Below are 24,814 nucleotides of genomic sequence, written 5' to 3' on the forward strand. Positions count from 1 at the left end.
TACGTTACCGCGCTAATGTAATGTATTCCTGCGTCCTCTGAGTTGAACTGCAATCCCCCCCTCGACTGAGCTGTGAAGAAACAAAAGCACAAAGCAAATCCTTTTACAAAATTTTTCAACATACTTTTAAGGGAAGCCATTATGATAATCCATAAGCAAATGTAATGGAACTACTTAGCTCTCGTCGACCACCTGTCCTGACACATCTCAGCCTTCACCCGTACTCTCCCACCAGATCATGAAAAACATAGTTCGGAAAGAAAAAGAAATAAAATCAAACAAAGCCACACACTCCAATAAACAAACACCACTCTGTTGTGGCCTCCATACACATGAAACATCAACGCATATTTAAAAACATGAAAGGAATAAAAACAACAAGCCCCAAATACCACATGCACTCATCCTTTTCACTCATCATCATCATAACAAATGCCGTTACACAGTCCGAAACGAATAATAAACCACTGCTCCTCACCTTTCCTCTGCCTGGCTCCACAGTCAGGACGTCCAAACACACTCCTCTCAACACAACCACGTCATCAATCAGCGACATCTTTCCTCCACATCAACATCGTACACAATCATTACCGCATCAAATATAAATATTAATACGGCCATAATTACCTCAGCATACCACTCGACTCGCTTCCCGACAACAATTGCTCACACAACCTTCCGTCAAATCTTAAACATCGCCGCCGTAACGTCCATAGATTACCTTGGCTACCTCCACAACTAAGCTAGTTAGCCCCAACTTCCAATATGATTCACAGACTCGTATCGTTCCGATCCACGTTTAACAACATAACAACCCGGCCAAGCTTGCTATGATCACATACATTTACACAAATACATTTATACAGACAAACCAACGAGGCGTCGATTACATGGCGCAACACTTATAACCATCAAGACCCCGTGTATGCCGACTTTTCATCTAAAATGTATTCTCCGAACATCCTCTGGTGTCCACAAGCCAAAACCCCATATTTCTCCTAATCTACCGCGCCATACACAGTCCTCATCGCGGCAAACCCAGTCATATATTTAATAATAAAATTGAGTCCCACTAACAGGGCATAGAATTCCCACTTTCACACACTCATCATACTCCCTCACCTACCCCTACAATCTTCTCCTTGAGACCTCTGCTACCGCTCCTCGCCTTTTCCCCTCTTAAGGAATTTACTTGTCCCCACCTTATGCGCTTTGGATCACCTCAAGCTATTACGTTCACCAGTCAATCATACAAATTCGTGTATTTTCCCTCATCTCAGGTCCGCTCAATCCGCAGCCTCCTAAACTTGAGATTTCTCATCACTCTATTCCATAATTAGCGCCCCCTAACCATCAGCCCGTTTTTAAACAACAATAAAAAATAAAAAATGTACTATCCTCCTGCTCACAACGGCATGGCACAAATACGCTGCCCGTATTTACTGCAATAAAAACCCCAAGCAAGCAGGTCGAAAGCGGCCTCCTGTTTCTGAATAAACACACAATCATCAAAGCTCATAATTGCATTTTTACTGAACAGCAAGCATGCTGCCTTTACCTTTGGACAGTCTAAATCTAATCACCACTCCACCATTCCTGTACGCAAAGAATATATTCACCCTGGGCCCCACTCGTGGCTACACAATCAACCTTCTATTCATCCCTCGTTCCTCCATCCAGACAGCAAACCCTGCACAGAAAACCCCTCATAATGAACGCATCAACCTCCGGCTTTATTCCGGCTGTCCCCAACGTGCAGGCAGGGGCCGTGGCGCTGAGCAGCTAGCCACACAAAACCTCACCGCACAACCTTTTTAGGGGGGGGGGCAGCACAGAACGGGTCGCACGGCACCACTCTGTCGTATATTCTATACAATATCTAAGGTTATTTACAGCACAATGAGGTTGTTATCTGGAAGGAGGAAAAGGAGAGTGATAGAAACATGGTCTCCTCCCCTGACTTAGTCAGATGAGAAATAAACGTGCAGTCCAGACAAAAGGACCTATAGTTCAACTCAACTGATTTATTTGCCAAAGGGCCAAAGGTGGATTAGCAATCAGGTACATACAGGAATTATTCATCACAAGACATGATTGTACAAGAGGTTTGATGAGGTTTATATAATCAAATAGCCCAGACACGGTGGCTTCTTCACATCAAGACAGTTTTGCACATAAATAGTAGTCATGTTTATTTATGAAACGAGAATGTACTGAGCAATACACATGGTTGGTTAAACCTGGTCTAAGATTACACTAAACAGCACCCAAACAGTGGGTTCCATGATTCACTTACATATATTTTTGCCCGGCACATTCTGGTGGTGGATGGAGGCTCAGCCTGACCCCCCTGGGGACGGGCCGGTGGGCTGGCCTCCCAACTAACTGTACTGCTCCAATACTTATAGGCTTAAATGACCTCCCTATCTTTAAACTGGTTCAACCAATCACAAGTATCTAAAAACAGGAGGTCTTTGCCCCAACATGTCCTTGTCGTGTGGGGGTTGGTGTCGGTGGCCCCCTCCTTTTGGGCTGTGGCTTCTCTGAATGCATCAAACACTTCAACATAACTTCATGTACTTTCTAAATTGATATGGTTTTAGTTTCCTACAGACTTTAAGGCATTATTTTACCTGTGAGTCTTGTCTCTAATCTATTATTGTATAGATTCAACCAGTCTTACACATTGGTCTTGTCTCACAGAGGCATATCCGCTTCATTTAGCCTCTTGTGCTGTGTTTCAACCGTCACACCCTAGAAGGTGTTTCTTGTTCATGGGGGTTGAAATGGCGGTCCTAAATACAACTGAGTAAACAATCTTATCATGAGAGAGGTTTTGCCTGAAGACTCCTCAGGAATGTCACACAATACTGACGCTGTGCATCTTCCTTGTTTTATTACTCTGAGAGTCCATGTAATGCTACAGTTCACTATTAAAGCATTATTTTGAATGAACTATTATAACAGATATTTTCAGTTTCAGGGTTGATCTAACAGTCTGCTCAAGTCAATATACCATAATTGCAAACCTGAAGCCTGCTTCTTTCCGATCCAAACTGGGCCAGTGCTCCCTTACTTTCTCTGGAGCCCAGGATTGGAACAAGCTGCCTATCCCCATCAAACAGAGCTTGAGCCTCCACAGCTTCAAGAGAAGCGTCAGGAAGTGGCTCATGGACAGAATAGAGGAATAGACCCCTATAGTTTGAATGGGTTTCCAATCAGTTTTTAGTTATTGTGGGGTATACAATTTTAGTGATAGGTTAGTCTTTTAATGTTTTAAATGTATGAGTTTTGTGTTATTGTCAGTTTTTAGTTATTGTGGGGTATACAATTTTAGCGATAGGTTAGTCTTATAATGTTTTAAATGTATGAGTTTTGTATTATTGTCGTGTTTTTGTTGTGGCCTAACAGCCCTGGGACCATGACGGAAATAAGGGTTTTACTCTTTCTCATGTTATCCTTTGGATCCTTGTTGTGTGTTTTTAATCCATCAATAAAATCAAATCAAATCAAATCAAGGTTATGAATATATTGCTCAAAATGCAGTAGGTAATTGAAATCATCTATACCGAATATGGTGTTTTTGAAGAATGGGCGTTCTGTCAAAACCGTTTAAAATGATGGACATTGTGTATATATGGAGACTGTTGTTTATGATGACAATCAGGGGACCATTGTGATTGCTAGGAACCCAATGTGTCAACATAGATGTAAACATGCCATTATAGAAAATATCATCTCATCAGGTATGTCATCAGAGAAGAAAGAATGACACCGGTTTACTGTCCAATGGACGACAGAGTAGCAGACACTATGAGGAAACCTGTTTTAAATTAAAATTGAAGGGATTTGCAAGAGTCATGTTTAATGTGAAGATATTGACTGTCATACCCTGTTGATGTTTTTGGGATTATATTATTTCCTTTGTAAAATGTTTTTCCGAGAAGTCAGCCAGTATGCTAAACCCTAAGTGGGAGTGTTGAAGGCAGAGGTTCTGTGTAGGATTGTTATTAACTGTCTAACTGCATATATAACTGTTCACACTAGTGACTGTCTACCTGCATATATAACTGTGTCCACTAGAGGGCACCCTAGGCGGAGACACTCAGGAGTACTACCAGGTGGCGAGTATAAGTAGCTATGTCTCCTCCCATTTCTTTCTCTCCCCCCATGTCTCTCAGTGAAAGAAGACCTGTAGAACTGCTGCTCTTCATGTGAATAAATAAACCACGCCAGTTAAGGCTCAAGATAGAAACCATGCCTCTTGACCACATTATTGTCGCCCTATAGCCGAATTCTGTTAACAAAAAAAACCCAAAACGCATAAAAAGGGGGCCCCCCCCGCCCGAAAAGGGCCCTTAAAAATCGGGCCTGTATTGATCTATTTATGACGTGATATTAACACACACACATAGGTATAGTGCCCTTTTCAGCCTTTGAGCACCTGCCCCTCTAAAGTCCTGTGCACGTCCCTGTATCTGGTGGTGAGGCATGACAGAGCCGCAGAGGGGTTTGGGGCAGTTTTGATGTAGAGTTGTGTGTCATTGGCATAACAGTGGAAGGACATTCCATGCCTGCGGATGACACGACCGAGGGGGAGCATGTAGGTGATGAAGAGGATGGGGCCGAGAACCGACCCCTGCGGAACACCACAGGTGACAGGGAGCAGCCTGCAATTTAAACCTGCAATTCTGTATACTCTGTATATTCTGTTCTGTTCGGCGTGTCTTAACCCCTTAAGCCTGACAGGCCCGATACGGGGCTGGAATTAATATCACGTCATAAATAGATCAGTCCGTATTAATTAATGTTGCGTTTTTTTCTTCAAATGTAGCCAAGAGTAAAGTAAATAGATTGTTTCCAATGACCAAACGGCCTTTATTAAAGAAAATACTCCTTCCTGGACCAGTTGAAGAACAGCAAACAGAACTGAACCCATGGAGACCTGGGACCCCTCCTGTTTGATGGCCTCGTTAATGTCGCCATTGGCAGCCACTCGACTCACCGATTAGCTGCCTGCCAACTAGTGTGTCATACATTACATGTAAAAGCCTGTTGCTCCATCGCAATTCACCATATTACATGCAGCGTAGGTGAGACACACCTCTGTGAGACACATAACTACATGGAGGTATACACCACAGAGGGCTTCCAGCACAGTGTTGGCCACAAGTATGTGACCTACATATTTCTACCAGCGTCTGCCCCAGGGGCAAGGAGGGGCAAATTAAGGAGAACTTATTTTTAAATTTAATTTAGTTGAGCCTTTATTTACCAGGGTAGGTTCTCTGAACATGGATGCTCTTTTTTTTAGCAACGCCATGGTTCACATTCACGCAGTTCCATTCACACCTGTGAGCTGCCCAGTACAACCACAGTCTGACTACTGTTGACCACTAGGAGCTGCCCAGTACAACCACAGTCTGACACTGTTGACCACTAGGAGCTGCCCAGTACAACCACAGTCTGACACTGTTGACCACTAGGAGCTGCCCAGTACAACCACAGTCTGACTACTGTTGACCACTAGGAGCTGCCCAGTACAACCACAGTCTGACACTGTTGACCACTAGGAGCTGCCCAGTACAACCACAGTCTGACTACTGTTGACCACTAGGAGCTGCCCAGTACAACCACAGTCTGACACTGTTGACCACTAGGAGCTGCCCAGTACAACCACAGTCTGACACTGTTGACCACTAGGAGCTGCCCAGTACAACCACAGTCTGACACTGTTGACCACTAGGGGCTGCCCAGTACAGCCACAGTCTGACACTGTTGACCACTAGGAGCGGCCCAGTACAACCACAGTCTGACACTGTTGACCACTAGGAGCTGCCCAGTACAACCACAGTCTGACACTGTTGACCACTAGGAGCTGCCCAGTACAGCCACAGTCTGACACTGTTGACCACTAGGAGCTGCCCAGTACAGCCACAGTCTGACACTGTTGACCACTAGGAGCGGCCCAGTACAGCCACAGTTGACCACTAGGAGTTGCCCAGTACAGCCACAGTCTGACACTGTTGACCACTAGGAGCTGCCCAGTACAGCCACAGTCTGACACTGTTGACCACTAGGAGCTGCCAAGTACAGCCACAGTCTGATACTTGACCACTAGGAGCTGCCAAGTACAACCACAGTCTGATACTTGACCACTAGGAGCTGCCAAGTACAACCACAGTTGACCACTAGGAGTTGCCAAGTACAACCACAATGAAGTCTGACACTGTTGGCCACTGAGCTACTCCACTAGAGCAGTTGGGTGCCCTTCTCAAGGGCACTTCTGCAGTTGGTGTTGAGGGACAAGAGATAGTTATTCATTCACTTCCCTGCCCAGATTTCCCCCCAGCCAGTCCAGGGGATCGAACCGGCGGCCTTCTGCTCACAAACCTGCTTCTCTAACCTTTAGGCCACCGCTGCTCCCAAAGATGTCAACCGTCATATGACTTCTAACATTAGATGTGCAGCAACAATTTAGACGCAGTTCAATGGATTCTGTCCCCAACACTCGATCAGCGCCATCAGCATTGCACCCATACCCTCCGTATCCCATAGGACGGCTGGTGACTTAGCCTACATCTACCAGTCTTGCCGTGGGGCAGGCAGGCCTTATGTGCCTTACTCAAGGACACTTCAAGTTCAAGCTTCAAGTTTTGTTTTATTTCTCACATAGGCTACATGTACATTACAGTGAAATGCTTGGTTCTGTATGAGCCTCCTGAGATTGTGCTTCATACAGGGAAAAAAAGTAAAAAGAATAAAGACCAAACACAAAATACACAATATACAAAATGCTAAAATGCTAAAAATGAGGTAGAGATGTAGTGCAAATATTTTTGTAATAAATAGATCAAATAGATTAAATATGGTGTGGTGTTAAAAAGTGTTTAAAGTGTCTAAAGTGAATGTGGATATGTGTGCAATGAATGTAGAATGGATGGGTTAGTGTTGCATAGAGTCATTTGAGCATCCTTATAGAAGTTCCTTCTGAGTCTCTCTGTACCGGCCATGACACTCCGGTAGCGCTTGCCTGGCCGCAGCAGTGCAAAGAGGCAGTTGTTTGGATGGCTAGAGTCTTTGACTATTCTCTAATGCAGGGATCAAACCTGTGACCTTTTGGTTACGGGGATGGCCTCTTTAACCATCCAGGTCACCGATACAGCACTCATTCAAGGGTACTACGACTATGCTTGCACCTCATGGTACCAAAGCACCTCAAAGGCGCTAAAAACAAAATTACAAACATCACAAAACAAACTGGTCAGACTACTGCTTGACCTTAGTCCTAGAACCCACCTCACCCCTGCCCACTTTGACAACCTAGGATGGCTTAGAGTAGACGACAGAGTACAGCAACTTGCAATGGGCCTGGTCTACAAGATACACTACACGACTAAGATACATGTCAAAATACTTCCTAAAGGTCAGTGAATACCACAACCACAACAGAGGGAGCTCCACAAATCATGTTAAACCCAGATTCGGCTCAAACAAGGGACTAAACACGTTTCGCAATTATGCCACATCAATGTGGAACGCCCTACCCACAGCTGTAAAGGAATGTGAATCACTACCCACTTTCAAAACCACGCTCAAAGAGCACCTACGAGAGACTGCAATTCGAAACTGGCCCCTGTAAATGTCCAAACCCAACCCCCTCCAATGTACAGTAAATGTCTGTGGTGTCTCCATTAGGCCTGTAGGCGGAGCTCTAACATAGAGCATGTGTTACACCGGGCTGGATGTGCTTCTGTGTGACACACAAGGTAGAGTGGATGACTGAGCAAGGTAGCTCTTGGTATGGATGTGAATAAAGACAGACGCTGGTACTAAAGTGTCCATTACTCGTTCTTACTACGACATAACATATTGGCGACGAGGATGTCGATGTTGAACCTAAGCCAACCGGCACCTTTTCTTCAAAACGGCAGAGAGCCAGCCATTCCATTCACGGCATGGATCCGCGCGTTCGAAAATTACCTGCTAGCCATGTCCGAGAAGGAGCTTGATCGCTGGTCAGATTGAAACTGCGGTGTCGGAGGCAAAAGCCATGCTTCAGGGACAGCCGGAGAGCACGGTAGAGGCGGTCCAGTTTTCACGCTCGCGACAGTACAAGTCACAGCGGGGTAATTTTAATGCGTCACCGCAACCCTTGCCTACACAGTCTATGCAGGGTAAGACATGTTACAGATGTGGCTCTCCTCAACACATTGCCAGCTTTGATGGATGCCCTGCTAGGGATGCACTGTGCAACACATGTAAAAAGAAGGGACATTTTTCAAAAGTGTGTCGGGGTTCTAACAGAGTGAGTGAGGTAACCGAGTCTGAGACTGTACCTGAAGTGACTGTATTGTGCATGGTAGATGGTGCACGTTCGGTTGAAAAGATAGTGTGTACAGTGCAGGTTAGCACAGATGAACGAGACGGTCAGGACATTGAGCTCATGCTAGATACAGGTTCAGCTGTGTCTATTTTGCCCAGAGCGAGTTACATGCAATTATTCCCTAATGCATCTCTTACAACACCAAAGCTAAGTCTAGTCAGCTACGGAGGTAATGCAATCCCCGTTCATGGATGCTTGAAGGCTAGTGTAGCTTTTGGTGACCGCTGCACTGACACAGAAATGTACATTGTGCAGAATGGGTCTCCAGTGTTAGGGAGGGACCTGTTTACTGCGTTACAGATGCAGATACTAGACGGCAAGGTCACGTCAGCTCAGTGCAACCAGACAAATTCAGTTGCGACCAGTGTTGAGAAAAATACACTTGGGTGTGCAAAGGCATTCACACATCGGGTGAAAATACGTCCAGAAGTCAGACCTGTACAACAACCACTACGTAGGTTGCCATTCTCAGTTAGAGCAGCTGTATCCCAGGAGATAAAGAGACTGGTAGAGCAGGACATAATCGAGCCTGTAGAGGCATCTGAATGGATCTCACCCATAGTCGTTACTACAAAGAAAAACACAGAATTACGCCTCTGTGTAGACCTGAGGGAGCCAAATAAGGCAGTAGTCATAGATGGGTTTCCACTACCCCACATGGAGGAACTGTTTACAGAATTGAGGGGCGCGACACTGTTTTCGACATTAGACCTTCAGAGTGCTTATCACCAGGTTACACTACACGAGGACAGCCGTAGCTTGACGACATTCATTACTCAAGATGGACTGTTTCGCTTTAAGAGAGTGCCGTACGGACTGGCATCTGCACCCAGCTGCTTCCAACGGATGATGTCAATAATCCTTAAAGGTCTGTCGGGGGTCCAGTGCTATCTCGATGACATCATTGTCACAGGTACATCAGTGGAGGAGCACGACAGGAACCTGACGGCGGTGCTGTGACGCATAGACGACGCGGGGCTCAAGCTCAACTACTCCAAGTGTCACGTCAGGAAAACAGAGCTGACTTTCCTGGGGCACACAGTGTCAGCAAAGGGACTACAACCTGACGCATCTCACGCTGCTGCTGTGTCTGAGCTACCCCCACCTACAGATCTCATCAGGCTGAGGTCATTCCTGGGGCTCACAGGGTGGTATTCAAAATTCATCCCAGACTACGCCGTTGTCGTGGAGCCGCTTCGAGCGCTGCTCCGAGGGTCAGCAACATTCGACTGGACTCCTGAGGCTCAGCAGAGTTTTGAGGCAGTTAAAGGACTCATAGTTGATAGCCCTGCACTCTCACTCTTTGACCCTGAGCTGCCCACGGTCGTCACTACAGACGCATCGGACTACGGTCTGGGCGCCGTCCTCACCCAGATGCATCCGGACGCCTCAGAAAGGACTGTGGCATTCGCCTCCTGCACGCTGTCCCAGGCAGAGAGAAAATATTTTACTGTGGAAAAAGAGGCGCTGGGCTGTGTGTGGGCAACGGAAAAGTGGAGGACATACCTGTGGGGAAGACACTTCACACTACGGACAGATCACAGTCCCCTGACCACACTGCTCTCTTCAAAAGGTCAAGGTAGAGCGGGCATGCGCGTAGCCAGGTGGTCCGCTAGGCTAATGTCATTCTGCTGACATTCAGTACAAGCCCGGCAGAGAAAACGTCACTGCGGACTGCCTGTCCCGTCTCCCACTACCCGGCTCAGAACCTAGCCAGGAGGAGGACGTGGAAGTGGTAGCCCTTGTCTCTAATCTCTCAGCTATCACAGCGGCAGAGTTCAAAGCTGCATGCACTGCCTGCCCGGTGCAACTGAAACTACGTGAGATACTCACCTCCAGATGGCCTAAATCCGAAAAGGATCTAGGCCCGGACCTACGGATGTTCTTCAAACTACAGAACGAACTCTCTCTACACGATGACTGTGTCGTGCGAGGCCCATATAGACTGCTCGTCCCAGAGAGTCTACAGCCCAAACTGATCTCCCTGGCTCACGACACTCACCAGGGAATCGTGAGGACAAAACAGAGACTCAGAGAAGTATACTGGTGGCCTGGCATGGATGCCCAGGTTGAGTCGGCTATCAAAGCATGCAACACATGCCAGTCACATGACAAGTCAGCAGTCACACGCACCTCTCCACTGCAGCCTGTGCCCTATCCTACTGGGGCTTGGGAGAAACTGGCAATTGACGTGGTGGGGCCCTTTGATAAAGCGCCCCTGGACTGTCGCTTTGCAATCACACTAATAGACTACTACAGTAAGTGGCCTGAGATAGCTTTTGTGCCACAGGTTACATCACGGACTGTGACAATATTCCTATCTACAGTTTTCAGCAGAGAGGGCAATCCGAAAGAGCTTGTCTCTGACAATGGCTCTCAGTTTGTGTCTCAGGAGTTTGAGGCGTTTCTCCAAGACAGGGGCATAGTGCACAGGAAATCATCTGTGTATTATCCACGGGCAAATGGGGAAATAGAACGCTTTAACCGCAGTTAGGGTTCGAATTATGTGGGGGCCAATGGGGGCTCAGCCCCCATAGATAGAGTCTGAGCCCCCATAGTCAACAACATCTGTGGGGGTCTCTCAAAAGATTTATATAATATATATTTTTTATATATATTTTTTTTCAATGTACGAATTTTTATTATTTATGTTACTTAAATAAATTGTTAATAGATAATATTTGTCTTTTCAGTTTTTAAAATAACCGAGTAATTAATGTTGTGGAATAGGCTGCGTTTCACCTCCAAGCCGCTATGTGTCGCCCATGAGCGTGTCTAACGCTACTCCAACCCATTTGGTGAAGAAGAAGCAGCCAGCTTAACGTTATGTAGACACTCAATGTGTCCTGCAACTGCGACTCAAGTAAAAAGTAAACGATACACCACATGCAGCAGAAAAAAATGCTTAACCCGCCACAAGGCTGTACACGGCTGGACAGCTTCGTCTTTATAAAAAGGCCAAAGACTAGTCAAAGACTTTGACTAATGCTGTTAGCGCAGCAGCTAGCAGCGCTACTGGTTGACAGTGCTAGAAGTGTTAGCCCTGCTCCTGTGCTAGTAGTGTTACCGTGGCTGCCACTGCCAGACCAGAGTCTCCACTAGACCTGGCTGCTGCTCAACCACCACAATGCTGGGGACCGAGTCAGTGGACCTTTTAGAAAACTAAATACAGCTGGTTATTTGCCAAGGAGGTAAATGGAGGTAAATGCTGCTGTTAAGTGCCATACAACTATTTATTTTCCATTCGATTGTTTTGTTAGTTTTTGATTTATAAGTGCAGAGACAAATAAATGTTCATTCAAGTTCATAAATGTGGTCTCATTTTTCAAATTAAATTGTTGTATTATTTGATCAGATGCTAAATGCAAAGAAGTACATATGGCATTATATATCAGAGGTGAGTAAGAAAATGTACTTTGATGGTTAAGAATGAGACTGAATAATGTCATCACACAATAGTCTAATGCAGTGATTCCCAACCTGGGGTCCGCGGACCCCCTGGGGGTCCGCCAGGGGGCGCAGGGGGTCCGCCAGACCACAGATGATTTGAGTTTTTTTTTTTTTTTTTTTTTCAGATAAATATTTAATTAGCATATTTTTATCATCAGAAGCATGAATAGTCTCTCCACTACAATAAAAAATAAAGATAAATAAATAAACATCTAGACATGATTTTTGAACGTTAACAGTAGGCTACCGGGTAGCCGCTAAAACGCGAATCAGTTGACTGTATCACTTTCTGTAGCTAGCCTAGCACGCTAGTTAACTTTCTCGGCTCGTCTGCAGTCAGCCGCCAGAGGCGAAAATGTGTGACAAACGAAAAGGAGATGACGGCAGCTCATCTGCAAAAAAAGTTAGGACCTACAGCAATCGCGAAAATTACATCACCATGGGCTTCACTGAGGGACCAGACAAACGACCTGAGTGTGTGATTTGTGGAGAAAAGTTGGCAAACTCGAGCCTGAAGCCCAGCAAGCTGAAGAGACATCAGGCGTCTAAGCACCCAGAAACCGTTAGGAAGGATCCGAACTTTTTTCGGAGGAAAGAACAGTCTCTCAAGGCGAACAAGCCTGTTGATGTTAGAGTAGCGTGGAGCAGGGGTGGCAGTGATTTACAGAAGGCTACCGAAGCCTCCTTTGAGTGTTCGCTTTTAATTGCAAAAGCAAAGAAACCGCACAATATTGGCAAGCAGCTCATCAAACCAGCCTGCATCAAAATGGTTTAGAAACTGTGCGGCCCACAGGTGGCGGATAAACTAAAATCAGTACCACTCTCGAACAATGTAGTGAAAGACCGAATTGATAAGATGTCAAGTGATTGCGAGCAGCAGCTGTCAGAAAAGCTTAGAAAGGGTCCATTTGCCATACAACTTGATGAAACTACAACTGTCGCAGACGAGGCTGTGCTCATCGTTTATGTGCAATATATCGAAAATTAGGATCTGAAGCAGGACATTCTCATGTCAGTCAACCTTACTACCACCACTCGAGGTGAGGATATTTTTACTGCAGTGGATTCTTACTTCATTCAACATAAATGCAAACCGTTCACCATTAGGGCCTGATTTGAGAGGATGAATACAGGATTTGAATATTGGCCAACATTTTGAAATACATATGGTGCAAGATTAGATTTGTTGATTGAAGGCACAAGTCAAAGAAGCATAGTGGGTCTAATTATGATGCATATGCCTGTGTATAAGCAGTTTGTTATTAAAATGACAAAAAAAAGGTATTAAACCCAGCTAGGACAGATTCTCTCTGCTACTGATTGGAATTTCCTGTCTCATATTTAGTTTAATTTGTTGCATTGATTTGTTCCATAAATGCAAACCGTTCACCATTAGGGACTGATTTGAGAGGATGAATACAGGATTTGAATATTGGCCAAACATTTTGAAATGCATATGGTGCAAGATGAGATTTGTTGATTGAAGGCACAAGTTAAAGAAGCATAGTGGGTCTAATTGTGATGCATATGCCTGTGTATAAGCAGTTTGTTATTAAAATGACAAAAAAAGGTATTAAACCCAGCTAGGACAGATTCTCTCTGCTACTGATTGGAATTTCCTGTCTCATATTTAGTTTAATTTGTTGCATTGATTTGTTCCATAAATGCAAACCGTTCACCATTAGGGCCTGATTTGAGAGGATGAATACAGCATTTGAATATTGGCCAAACATTTTGAAATGCATATGGTGCAAGATGAGATTTGTTGATTGAAGGCACAAGTCAAAGAAGCATAGTGGGTCTAATTGTGATGCATATGCCTGTGTATAAGCAGTTTGTTATTAAAATGAAAAAAAAAAAGTATTTTATGGTATCTTATTAGGAGGGGGTCCGCGAATTTCATCAGAGATGTTTGGGGGTCCCTGGGGGGAAAAAGGTTGGGAACCACTGGTCTAATGAATAGACTGCTGTGTGATGTGATTGATTGATTGAAAACTGTAACATATTGCAGAATGGGCACAATACAGTATGGCTCAATACACACAATTGTTAAGGGGATGCAGACCAGAGAAAGACTTTCGTCTTGTTTACATCAGGGTCCCCCATTTTCAATTCATAATGACATTTATGACATACACAACATACAGATATGCAGATATATATCATGACATACATGACATACAGATATACAGTACTGTTACATTTGTGACATACAATATATACAAATATACAGTACTGTTAAACAGAGATCCTAACAGAATACGAGGGGGAGGAAACTGTACATTAGGAGGGGGTGTGTGTGTGGGGGGGGGGGTTGGACATTTACGGGGGCCAGTTTCATTAGTTTTTATTAGTATTAGACTAATCCTAATGAGATATTCCTCTAAATATGACTTCGAAAATGGCCAAAAGTTTTGGAAAAAAAAAGTAAAGAAATATATTCAGGGGGCCCCCATAGCTCTCAGGTGATAACTCGAACCAGCTTGCAGACGGCCTCGCTGGAAGGCAAGCAATGGAAGGAGTTTACAACAGACTTCTTACAGGCCTACCGGTCTACTCCTCACTCTGCGACACAGCACTCACCAGCAGAACTGTTGCATGGTAGGCCTATGCGCACCAAACTCCATGTGGCTGGATTTCAGATTCCACAAGCCTCACCACACCACACTCGTCGGAGGACATAGCCACCAGAGTAGCCGTGCAACAGGACAGAAGCATGGCATACACGGATCAAAGGCAAGGTGCGAAGAGTGTGTCATTCCCATGTGGCTCATACGTTCAGGTTAAGAAACCTGGCATTCTTCCTAAGACTCAGTGCAAGTTCTCCAAGCCACTCAAGGTGGTGGGACAGAAAGGACCGCACACCTACATGCTGGCTGATGGACGCTGTTGGAATGCTTCCCATCTGGCACCGGTCTCTCTTTGGAGAGGAGAGGGGGACGGCGAGGGGTCGCCTTTGGACGGTGACATTACAGCAGGGCCACCTTCTGACACACACACAGAACCTGTAAGACAGGCCAGGCCGAGACGAGCACCTGTGTGGACTCAGGACTTTGTGATGAGCCACTGAGAAAAGTGTTATGTAATATTGATATTAGTAATGCTGAAAGGTGAAAGAGTTAACGGTTCTGGTTAATTATAATTGTGGCAGACTTGAATGCTAGTAATGCATAGAATTGAAATATGTATACAAATGTTTATTCTGTTTTTCATAGGCCGGAATAAGAACGGTAGAGTAAATGTTCTTTTTACTGCTTAGCTTTAATGGACTCTATCTTAGTTATAACTTAAGAAAGGTAAGAGTAGCCTACACACTTTGAAATGTTCTTTACTGTTTAGCCTTAATGGATTCTATGTTACAGTTATAACCAGCCCTGTAAGTGCTGTCTTAATGAGAAGGATATGTGGTGTCTCCATTAGGCCTGTAGGCGGAGCTCTAACATAGAGCATGGGTTACACCGGGCTGGATGTGCTCCTGTGTGACACACAAGGTAGAGTGGATGACTGAGCAAGGTAGCTCTTGGTATGGATGTGAATAAAGACAGACGCTGGTACTAAAGTGTCCATTACTCGTTCTTACTACGACATAACAATGTCCTAACCCAATAATACATGAGACCCTCTTCTTGGAACCAAGTAATGTTTCGTCGATAATCCAATGTACAGTTACCCCCACCCCGCCTACCCAACCCCCCCCCACCCCCCACCCACCCAACCACCTCCAATGTACAGTTTCCATGATGCCAGGTACTCAGGTGGGGTATCTCCCAGGCCTTTCTGTGTGGAGTTTGCATGTTCTCCCCGTGCTCGCAAGGGTTTCCCCCCCGATAAGATAAACCCAATGGAAAAACATGCACAACAGATCGCTAACGCTGTGGCGTCCCTGACGAAGACGGACAGGAGCACTTGGATTGGTCCCCGGGGCGCGGCTCACGTTGACGCTCCTATCTGCTCCCGGCTGCCCATGGGGGGAAGGACAACGGGATGGGAAAAGTGCAGAGAGACATTTCATCGGCGACTCAGTGCATGTGTGTGTGTGTTCCTGTGGGTCGCCCATCTCGCGTGTGTGTGTTAAACAACTGCATCACAAATAAAGACTTCTAGTCTAACAATTATTATTATCCTCCAATGTACAGTTTCTTCGTCAAATGTATATACTCTCTTTTTTAGACTCTTTTTGTATCACAAACAGTATTGTATTTGTAAATCTGGTATGTCATAAATGTATAGATGTAGCAGTACTGTCTATCTTTATGTCATTTAGTATGTCATATATGTTATGATGAATTGAAAATGGGGGACCCTGATGTAAACAAGACGAAAGTCTTTCTCTGGTCTGCATCTCCTTAACAATTGTGTGTATTGAGCTGTACTGTATTGTACCCATTCTGCAATCTGTTAATAAAAATGTCAATCAATCAATCAATCAATCAATCAATCAATCAATCAATCAATCAATCAATCAACACTACAATGAAACATGAAGCGTTTTTTGTTGGTCGGTATTGGAAGGTTGGCCCAACAGCACCATCTGTCTGCCGTCTGTCATACTGTAGGTCCAGACGAACACCACCAGGGGGCAGCACGCCTCCCCTTAATATTCCGAGGAGAGAACCACAACAAGCTTGTGCATGGTGGTGAGTCAGTAGTTCCCTGAACTGTAGGGTGTGTCTTGGTTTGATAATCCACACTGTGAAGCTACACTACCAGAGATCTGTCCCCGCCCTCTGCAATCTGGATACACAGTATTACCAAGTAGGGGGCTTTCACTGGAATTCTGTTGCTAGGGAACAAATGTATTTCCTGTCAGTTATTGCATTAGCAAACATCACAACGTCGGTCCTTTTAGAAAGTTATTGTTGTCACGTTGAACCCGTCTGTATCTTAATACTGAAAATGGGTTCCCGTTTTATTGTAATGCCTGTTTTCTTTTGTATTAAATTCTCAATAAAATGCTGAATCTGTGGAGCAGGGAGGCGGCCTTCAGGTCCAGACGCTGTTATTGTTGGGCTACTACAGTGGAAGGAAGGGACCCATCTGATAAAGGACTAACACAATGCCTGCTTGACCCACACACACACACGCACGCACACACACACGCACACACGCACGCGTGCACGCATGTTGAAATCCTTGTAGTTTACTTGAGTATTTTAATTGTATGGAACTTTTTAACTCCACTACACTCATCTGAACCCGTCAGTTACTAGTTACTTTGAAGAATAAGATTTAGCGTACAAGACGTGGCAGAAGGTGATGAAGATGATGTACGTTCACATGTGTGAAGCCTGACGACTTCAAGAGGAGGCACTGTAGCTGTGGCACTGTAACGTGACCTTTTAGAGGTCAGCGGAGCGAGGCTCCCAAGCAAGGAAACACAAGAACGACACATCAACTGTGTACTTTCTCTTTTCATACTTCAATTGTGGCACGGAGGTGTAGTGGTTAACACTGCATGAAGGTCTCCTGGGTCTTTCTGTGTGGAGTTTGCATGTTCTCCCCATGTGCTCGTGCATCATCCCTATGTTCCCCGGGTCCTATGTTCCCCGGGTTCTATGTTCCCCGCTTTGATTGATTAATAGAATGAACATTTTATAAATTTTTATTATTTTATTAATTATTAATGTCCGCCTTGTTTCGAACGGTTAAGCTTAGGCCCTCGTTCGAACTGGTTAAGGTTAGAGTTTGGAATCAGGGCTGGTGGTCTAAAATTTTCAATCTATCAATCAATCAAAGCGGGGAACATAGAACCCGGGGAACATAGGACCCGGGAAACATAGACATGCTCCCGTGTAATGGATGGTATCGTGAAGCGCAGTCACGAAGGGCTGGGGTGAGTAGAGGTGCTATGGGTTAAACTCACTCTCATCCTCAAAAGACACATAGACACGTTACAAAGCAGTGAGTTCACTTCTTGGTATAGTGGTCTGTGCTGTTGCACACGGCATGGGATACCCGTGTTCGAAACTCCCTCGGGGCATCGAAGTTTGAGGTGACCTTGTCACAACCATTACACTTGCAAGGGTTTCCCCTTCAGAAAAAGAAATAAACCCAATGGAAAAACATGCAGGACAGGAGCACTTAGATTGGCCCCCACACCGCAACCCATGTCTGCTCCTGGCTGCCCTTGGGGGGAAGGACGACGGGATCGGTCAAGTGCAGAGAAGAAATGTAATCAGCGACCCAAAGAAATGGATGTGTGTGTTCCTATATGTGTCGCCCATCTCACATGTGTGTGTCGCTGCATGACTATGTTACAATGTGTGCTATGAATAAAGACTTCTTCAAGTCCAGTTTAAAAATCTATATATTCAACATCAATATCAAATACTTTTCTACTTTCATATAGATCGAATATTTAATGGAGGACTTTTACTTTCACCAGAGTACTAATTCATTTCTACTAAGGAACAGTGTGAACAGCTGTGACAACCCATAGTTACACCATGGCTTGGTCTCAAGGGGGGGGGGGGGGGGGGGGGGCGGTCCATGTTTTCTGGGCTAAATTGGGTCTCAATGCATGGTGCTCTATTCTGTCCCCCTGAGTAGTGAGGAGTATTGTCTGTCCATCTCTCACCCCCCCCCCCCCCCCACACACAAGATCAACCAGTCAATCAATCAACCAATCAACACAACGAGCTGAAAACTTAGCAACCTATCGATTCCACCAATCATTGACACAGATTTTGTTAGCGGGAGGGGCATTTTATTTGGCGCATATATGGGTGGCATCATGCGAAGCGTTTGATTCCCACCACCAGAGCAGCAGACACAGGTACTCGAACTGCGAACAGCTTAATTAAAAGTTGAACATTTGCATTGTAGAGAAATGCCACGCAAAAAGAGAGGTCATGGTCCTAAAAAGACAAGCGAGGTAAGTGTTCTCTTCCTATAGCATCACATCTTAACATGCACGGAACTTTGTAGTCAACGCAAACGGTCAATTATTGTAGATCTCACTATCGTGTCGTTTTGCCAGATGTTTATATTGCTTTACACATCTGTACCAACGCAAGAGAAACGGCTCAATGTCAGAGAACGGTGGGTTACACAGGGGTGTCCATCGCCGTTTATGGTCAGAAAAGTACAATGTAAGCTTCCTGCAACACCAGACAACAACAGAATGCTTAATGTGTCGCTTTGCTGAAGACGATCGGGTCATTTCATTCGTTCAATGCGCACTAATAACACATTTGGAAAAACTGGTCCATTACGCACCAATTGCGCAATGCTCTCGCATTGTGTTTTCGGTGGGCACTAGCACTGTATAAATGCAGGTCAGAACTTGATTGTTATGCGGAAGAGGCAGAGCACCTATAAATTGATCTAAGATGACAATTTGGCCACACTGTAAAAATGCAAAACGCCCAGTAGACAGGCAGCGCATAGTCTTCTTAAGACAATAGTCGGTATTCTACTGTATTATTTGCACATGACGGGAGTGGCTCTCTGGAACGCAGGAGAATAGAAGAACTAGTAGAGACGGATACGCAACACATGTCCAGACAGAGAGGACTGGTGTGTGGAATCGACCCCCGGCGTACCCCATGGCATACGCAGCATATTGGATGAGCCTTGTGAGTACCTGGCTATAATTATAATAAAAAAAAAATATTGAATTGACGCTCTGCCAATTCTAACTGTCAGTCAGTCATACCGTATTAAACCCCCCGGCAGTCAGGTGACTGAGTCAGGTGGACATGGGTTTTGTAGTGTAGTGTACTGTTTGTTCTCTAAACAATATAATTATTAGTTCTAATGATGTCTGTGGAAGTTTGTTAGGCTATTATTAATAACTTTTCATGTATGCATTTGGCTCAAATAATGAAGGGCTTGGTCGACATCCTGGCAGATACTGTATTATTGGGTGTGGGTGTGACTATTTAACGAATTGTACATCAGATAGGTTTGAATACACTATCTGCACCCCATGTTGTGCAATTCATTACAATTAGTCACCGTTGCCAATAGGGTGGCAGTATTGTAATCATACTGATATCCAAATAATATGGTAAATTGTGGCGATGTTAGGGAAATGTCACCCATTTTAATAATTCACCTATGTTCTTCCTGTACCACTCTCCTAAAGCTAGACATCACGGAGAGAGCCCTAATTGGTGATGCCTCTGGGATGTACAGTAATATCTGGGGCTGCTCCGTGCTCCATAGACAACGAATGGAGCTCTGACTCTGTGAGAGAATACAATGTTTGTGTGAGCTCGTACACCCAAATGCAGGGGTGTAAAGTACTTGAGTAATTGTACTTTGTTACAATACTTAAGTACTGTTTTTTGGGATTTGTACTTTATTCGAGTATTATTAGGTTTGTATACTTGTATTTTTTACTCAATTACATTTCAGAGAAAAAGAAACATACTTTTTACTCCTTACATTTAAAATGCAGACCTACAAAGTAAAAAGTACAAATCTTGCAGGTCCAACTATTTTAATTAGTATATTTGTTTCTCTGGCCGAACTAACGTTAACGTTATTAATCCTGCGGCCGCACCTTATTTAAAAACAGCCAATCAAATCCCCATCACTGGAAAATTAACCCGCCCATACCCATGCTGATTGGTCCTTGTGCAAGACTAGAAAGCGGGGATCTTTGATTAAACACCTGCTATCAGAAGAATAGACAGTCAGAGTGACAAGCTACAGAAGACGGCCACAAACGATAGTACGAGTGATGAAGAGGATGAAACGGAAAAAATACGTTTTTACTTTTACTTTTTAGTATTTAACCTAAGTACATTTAAAAGTAGAAACGTTTTGACTTTTACTCAAGTGTGTTTTTAAGCCAGATACTCTGACTTTTACTTGAGTACGATTTTGAGACTTCTTGGTACTTTTTACACCCCTGCCCAAATGCGGTTTTAATTCTGGCCCAGACCTTCAAGTAATGCTTGAGTATAAACATAAGAGCTCACACTAACATTGTATGGCCTCATAAAGTCAGAGTCCCGTTCATTGTCTATGGAGCAGTGCAGATGTACATCCCAGTGACATCACTGATGGGAGGGTTCTCTCTCTGATTTCTTTCCTCTAGAAAGTGGTGCATGTTCTTTTTTTTTTTTTTTACTTTGACCAGTCAGCTGGTTCTTTTTAGTGTTTATCGCTTTTTTCGTCGCATTCATACTTGGTCAAGTTCGACCGACAGAAGCAGGCTGAAAGGGTTCAGATGGGGGGAAAGACACTCTGGGAAAGGCACGGCTGCCGTCCGGGATTCGAACGCGCTCAGCCCCAGATCCGCGCGAGCGCGGTTGTCCACGGCGCTGAAATAGCACTCGCGGTACGTGGTGAGCTACTGGAGCTCCCCTTTGTGGTGCATGTTCTTAAATACGGACCCCGACTGTCCTGGGGAACAGAAGGAACTATTATGAATTATTAAAATGGGTGACATTCCCCTTTAATCTCTCCTTGCATGAGGCTGTTTAACATGGAATACTGTCGGTTACCTGCATTCACCTGAAACATTGGGTCTCATCCCCGAAATCTTTTCAAAGATATATTCTGGAAGACTTATCTTGGAACCACTGAGACATAATCAATGACAAGTTCACTCTGAGTCCTGAACGTGCTGGTAATATGTCTTAAGTGGCTGAAAAGGTCGCACAAATTATATGATCTGATATCTGCTTGGAGAATGGCATTCTGTCTTAAACTCGAAAGCGCGTTCCCGTTCAGGGCATTTGCATACAAAACAACGCCTCCAGAGCTCCTTATAAGGCAACTAGTGACGCAGCTGTGTGCAAAGGGAATGGCGGAAGTGCTTTGCGAGTCTTGCGAGCCGCGTGATTACGAAACCTAGCGTCAGTCAGTGCCAATCAGAGAGCGTCTCCGAGAAATGTGGCTAGGTTTCGTAATCACGCTTGCGCGCCATCAAAACTAGATTAGATTAATGTATTGGCATCATATACAGCTCGCGGTACACCTGCCGCAGCGCGTGCGCACACACACACGCACAAGGAACCAAATAACTGGGCCCCCATCGCCAAATGCGTGTAGATTTACCGTCTGGCGTCTAAAAATAATAGTCTGCCCGCCAGCTGGCGTGTAATTCATATCGATACTCTTATTTTGAAAATCCTGTGCGGGTCTCATTGCCGCCCCAAGCGCAGATCCAGTCATAATATCTGGGCTCCGGCAGCTAGCAACGTTCAGGTTAATATGATACTCTTATTTTGAAAACCCTCTAGCAACTCCGCAAGTCATATGATATCCGCCCAGTCCGTGTTGTTTCTTGAAAACAGAGCAGCGTTGTAAACAGAGCAGCGTTAACACAGCAGTGCGCCTACAGGCGCAAAATAAGTCTGTGATGTTTTTTTTCTTCTCACAACGAGTCCAATGCAGCTACATGCTTTGCACCGTCGCCATTCCTTTATGCCCACATCGCCCGAAATGAACGTTTATGTACCAATCACTACAACGTTAACGTCAGCTAACAAGCTAATCCTGATGATCAGACGAGGCAGAGCCACAGTAAACAGCACTGAGGAAAGGGAAATGGGGGGGGGCACTCTCCCCTTCCCTGTGTGTGTGTGTGTGCGTGCGTGCGTTTGGAAAGACGACGGCGTCACTAGTCAGGACTCAGGACAGGAGTATATTAAAGTAAACTGAGGATTACTGAGGATGGACAGATAATGTTGATATTCAAATATAATTTTTTTTGAGAGGAGTGGAAGTTTGAAGACAGACTACAATATGATGCGGGGGTGGTGAGTTGAAACACAGTGTGTCCCGACCCCACTTCTATGTTTCAATAAATTATTTGCATTTAAAACTATTAACGCTGACTCATTCCTTCAGTCCACTCAAAATTATGCTAATATTCCTTATGTTGTTTATGATATTAATTGAAAATAGCATATGAGAGTATTATATGTAATAATAACACATGGCGATATACTAAAAAGCTATTTATATTTTTTGGCTAGTAAAAAATCTGCCCGGCTGGTACTTTTAAAAATCTACCAGCCAAATGGCTGGTAAGTCAAAAAGTTAATTTTGTTCCCTGCACACGCGGGCGCGCAGTACTGTATATGAATGAATGAAATATAATATATATAGCCTACGGCGGGCGTAATGAATGTAGGCAGTATGGCTTATTATTCCATAATTAAGCCTATAGGCTACTGTTCATTCGTAGGCGCACACAAGACTTGTTATGGAATATTAATGCAGTCTATTTCCACCGATTAGCTTTAGTTCTTATTTATTTATCCACTGTCATTTCAGTGTTGGTGTATAGGCTATATAGTGTATTTCAATATAAGTTTAATTGATTAATGATATATTCGAAGGAATGCAGGTTTATAGCTATATCAACCCCCTCCAATGTACAGTAAATGACCAAGTATGGTTTTGTCAATATTCCAATGTACAGTTTTGCTTGTACAGTGTAAGTCTATCCCCCACCCACCCCTCCTACCCAACCTCTTCCAACAGTTTCTACGTCAAATGTACTCTCTTTTCTGGACTATTTTTGTATCACAAACAGTACTGTATTTGCAAATCTGGTATGTCATAAATGTATAGATGTAGCAGTACTGTCTATCTGTGTCGTGTGTGTCATATATGTTATGATGAATTGAAAATGGGGGACCCTGATGTAAACAAGACAAACTTCTTTCTCTGGTCTGCATCCCCTTATGTAATTGAGCTGTACTGTACCCATTCTGCAATCTGTTAATAAAGTTTTCAATCAATCAATCAATCAATCAAACAAAGGTCTGTCCCATTGTATACCAATCAATGGGATACATTGCATGTTGACCTGCATTCTTTCAAATGTATATAATTAATCATTAAAACAGATGTGTAACAAATAAGAAATACAAATGAAATTCCACAGAAGGCATTAAATAATAATTATTTTCAATCATTTCACAATAATTGCATAATTGTGTTTGAATATCTGAGTAATTAAAGTAATTATACATTTGTCCAAAATAGATGGTTCAGATATGGTTAAGCAGCTGCCCTGTGATCAGATGAATCCATATTATTTATTTTTCCGACATTAAATGCGTAATTTCTTATCGTACAAATATTGTCATATTTATTTTAATTATGATTAAGTAATTAATTCCAAGGAGGCCTGTAGCGTTGACGTGAAGGAATCACTATGAGAACACAGTCTGTCAAGTTATAATGACATTTTAAATTAGTCAATCAATCATGAGATTTGATCGTGGCTGAGAGCAGATTTAAGAGTGCTCCTCAGCCATATCACATATCACATAAACGCTTATATATCAGTGAAAACGAGTCTGATTATCCTAACACTGATAACATAGATTCCTTACCTGAGGTCAGATGGTATCCAAATGGTTTATTCCAATTTCCGATCGCCATTCGAAAAAATCGATAAATGTATTGATCAACCGTGTATACAGTAGAACACATGATCCGCGCGGCTCAGAGGCTCCAGAATGAACTCTGGTAGACCCCGGCTGCATCAGTGAGAAGTAAAATGTGGAGTCAGAAATCCGTTCTCCCATTCACTTTCATTGAGTCCATTCCAAAAGGGTGATTTACCATCTGGGAGACGATAGGGGGCGCTTTTTTCACATCTGAGCGCCGGCGGTCCCTGGATCTCCAACGGTAGGCTCGCGTGATGCAATATGATTTCAGATCGCTAATAAAAAAAATTAAAAAAAACGCCAGAGAAAAGCCGTGACGTGTCATTCAACGGTCGGGTCGTAAACCCGAGAAAAGCTGTGAGTGGCGCTCAAAGTGTTAATTTGGAATAATGTCAACAAATTTACAAATCAATAAGTTACTCATTAACCTTTTTATTTTCCATTTAAAAACAAAATAGAATGCAGGTACAAAAATACAAACAAATCACACTATACCTACTGTATAACCCTAATCCCCTCACCATATACATCCCAACCCCATGAGTCCACACCCTCATACACCACCACACTTCCCAGGCAACACTGATGTTAATCATCCTCACCACTATCATCT

The 24,814-nt window shown here is 44.1% G+C and overlaps 1 protein-coding gene across 23 annotated transcripts in view; it reads left to right on the forward strand.

Annotated features, from left to right (window-relative positions):
- Nucleotides 1–18,554: 18,554 nt before the first annotated feature.
- The window catches only part of cast (calpastatin), a 114,927-nt gene continuing 108,667 nt past the window's right edge, over nt 18,555–24,814 (forward strand). For 13 of the 23 annotated variants that reach the window (XM_084317294.1, XM_084317322.1, XM_084317305.1 and 10 more), the window contains exon 1: nt 18,555–18,710. In XM_084317294.1, the coding sequence (XP_084173420.1) occupies nt 18,666–18,710 (45 nt within the window). In that variant the 5' untranslated portion in view covers nt 18,555–18,665. Of the gene's footprint in view, nt 18,711–19,145; nt 19,414–24,814 lie in introns of those variants that run through there. The other 10 variants (XM_084317308.1, XM_084317306.1, XM_084317312.1 and 7 more) reach the window with 2 other exon arrangements.

This window comes from Notolepis coatsorum (genome assembly GCF_963971535.1).
Source record: "Notolepis coatsorum genome assembly, chromosome: 6".
Lineage (NCBI taxonomy): Eukaryota > Metazoa > Chordata > Actinopteri > Aulopiformes > Paralepididae > Notolepis > Notolepis coatsorum.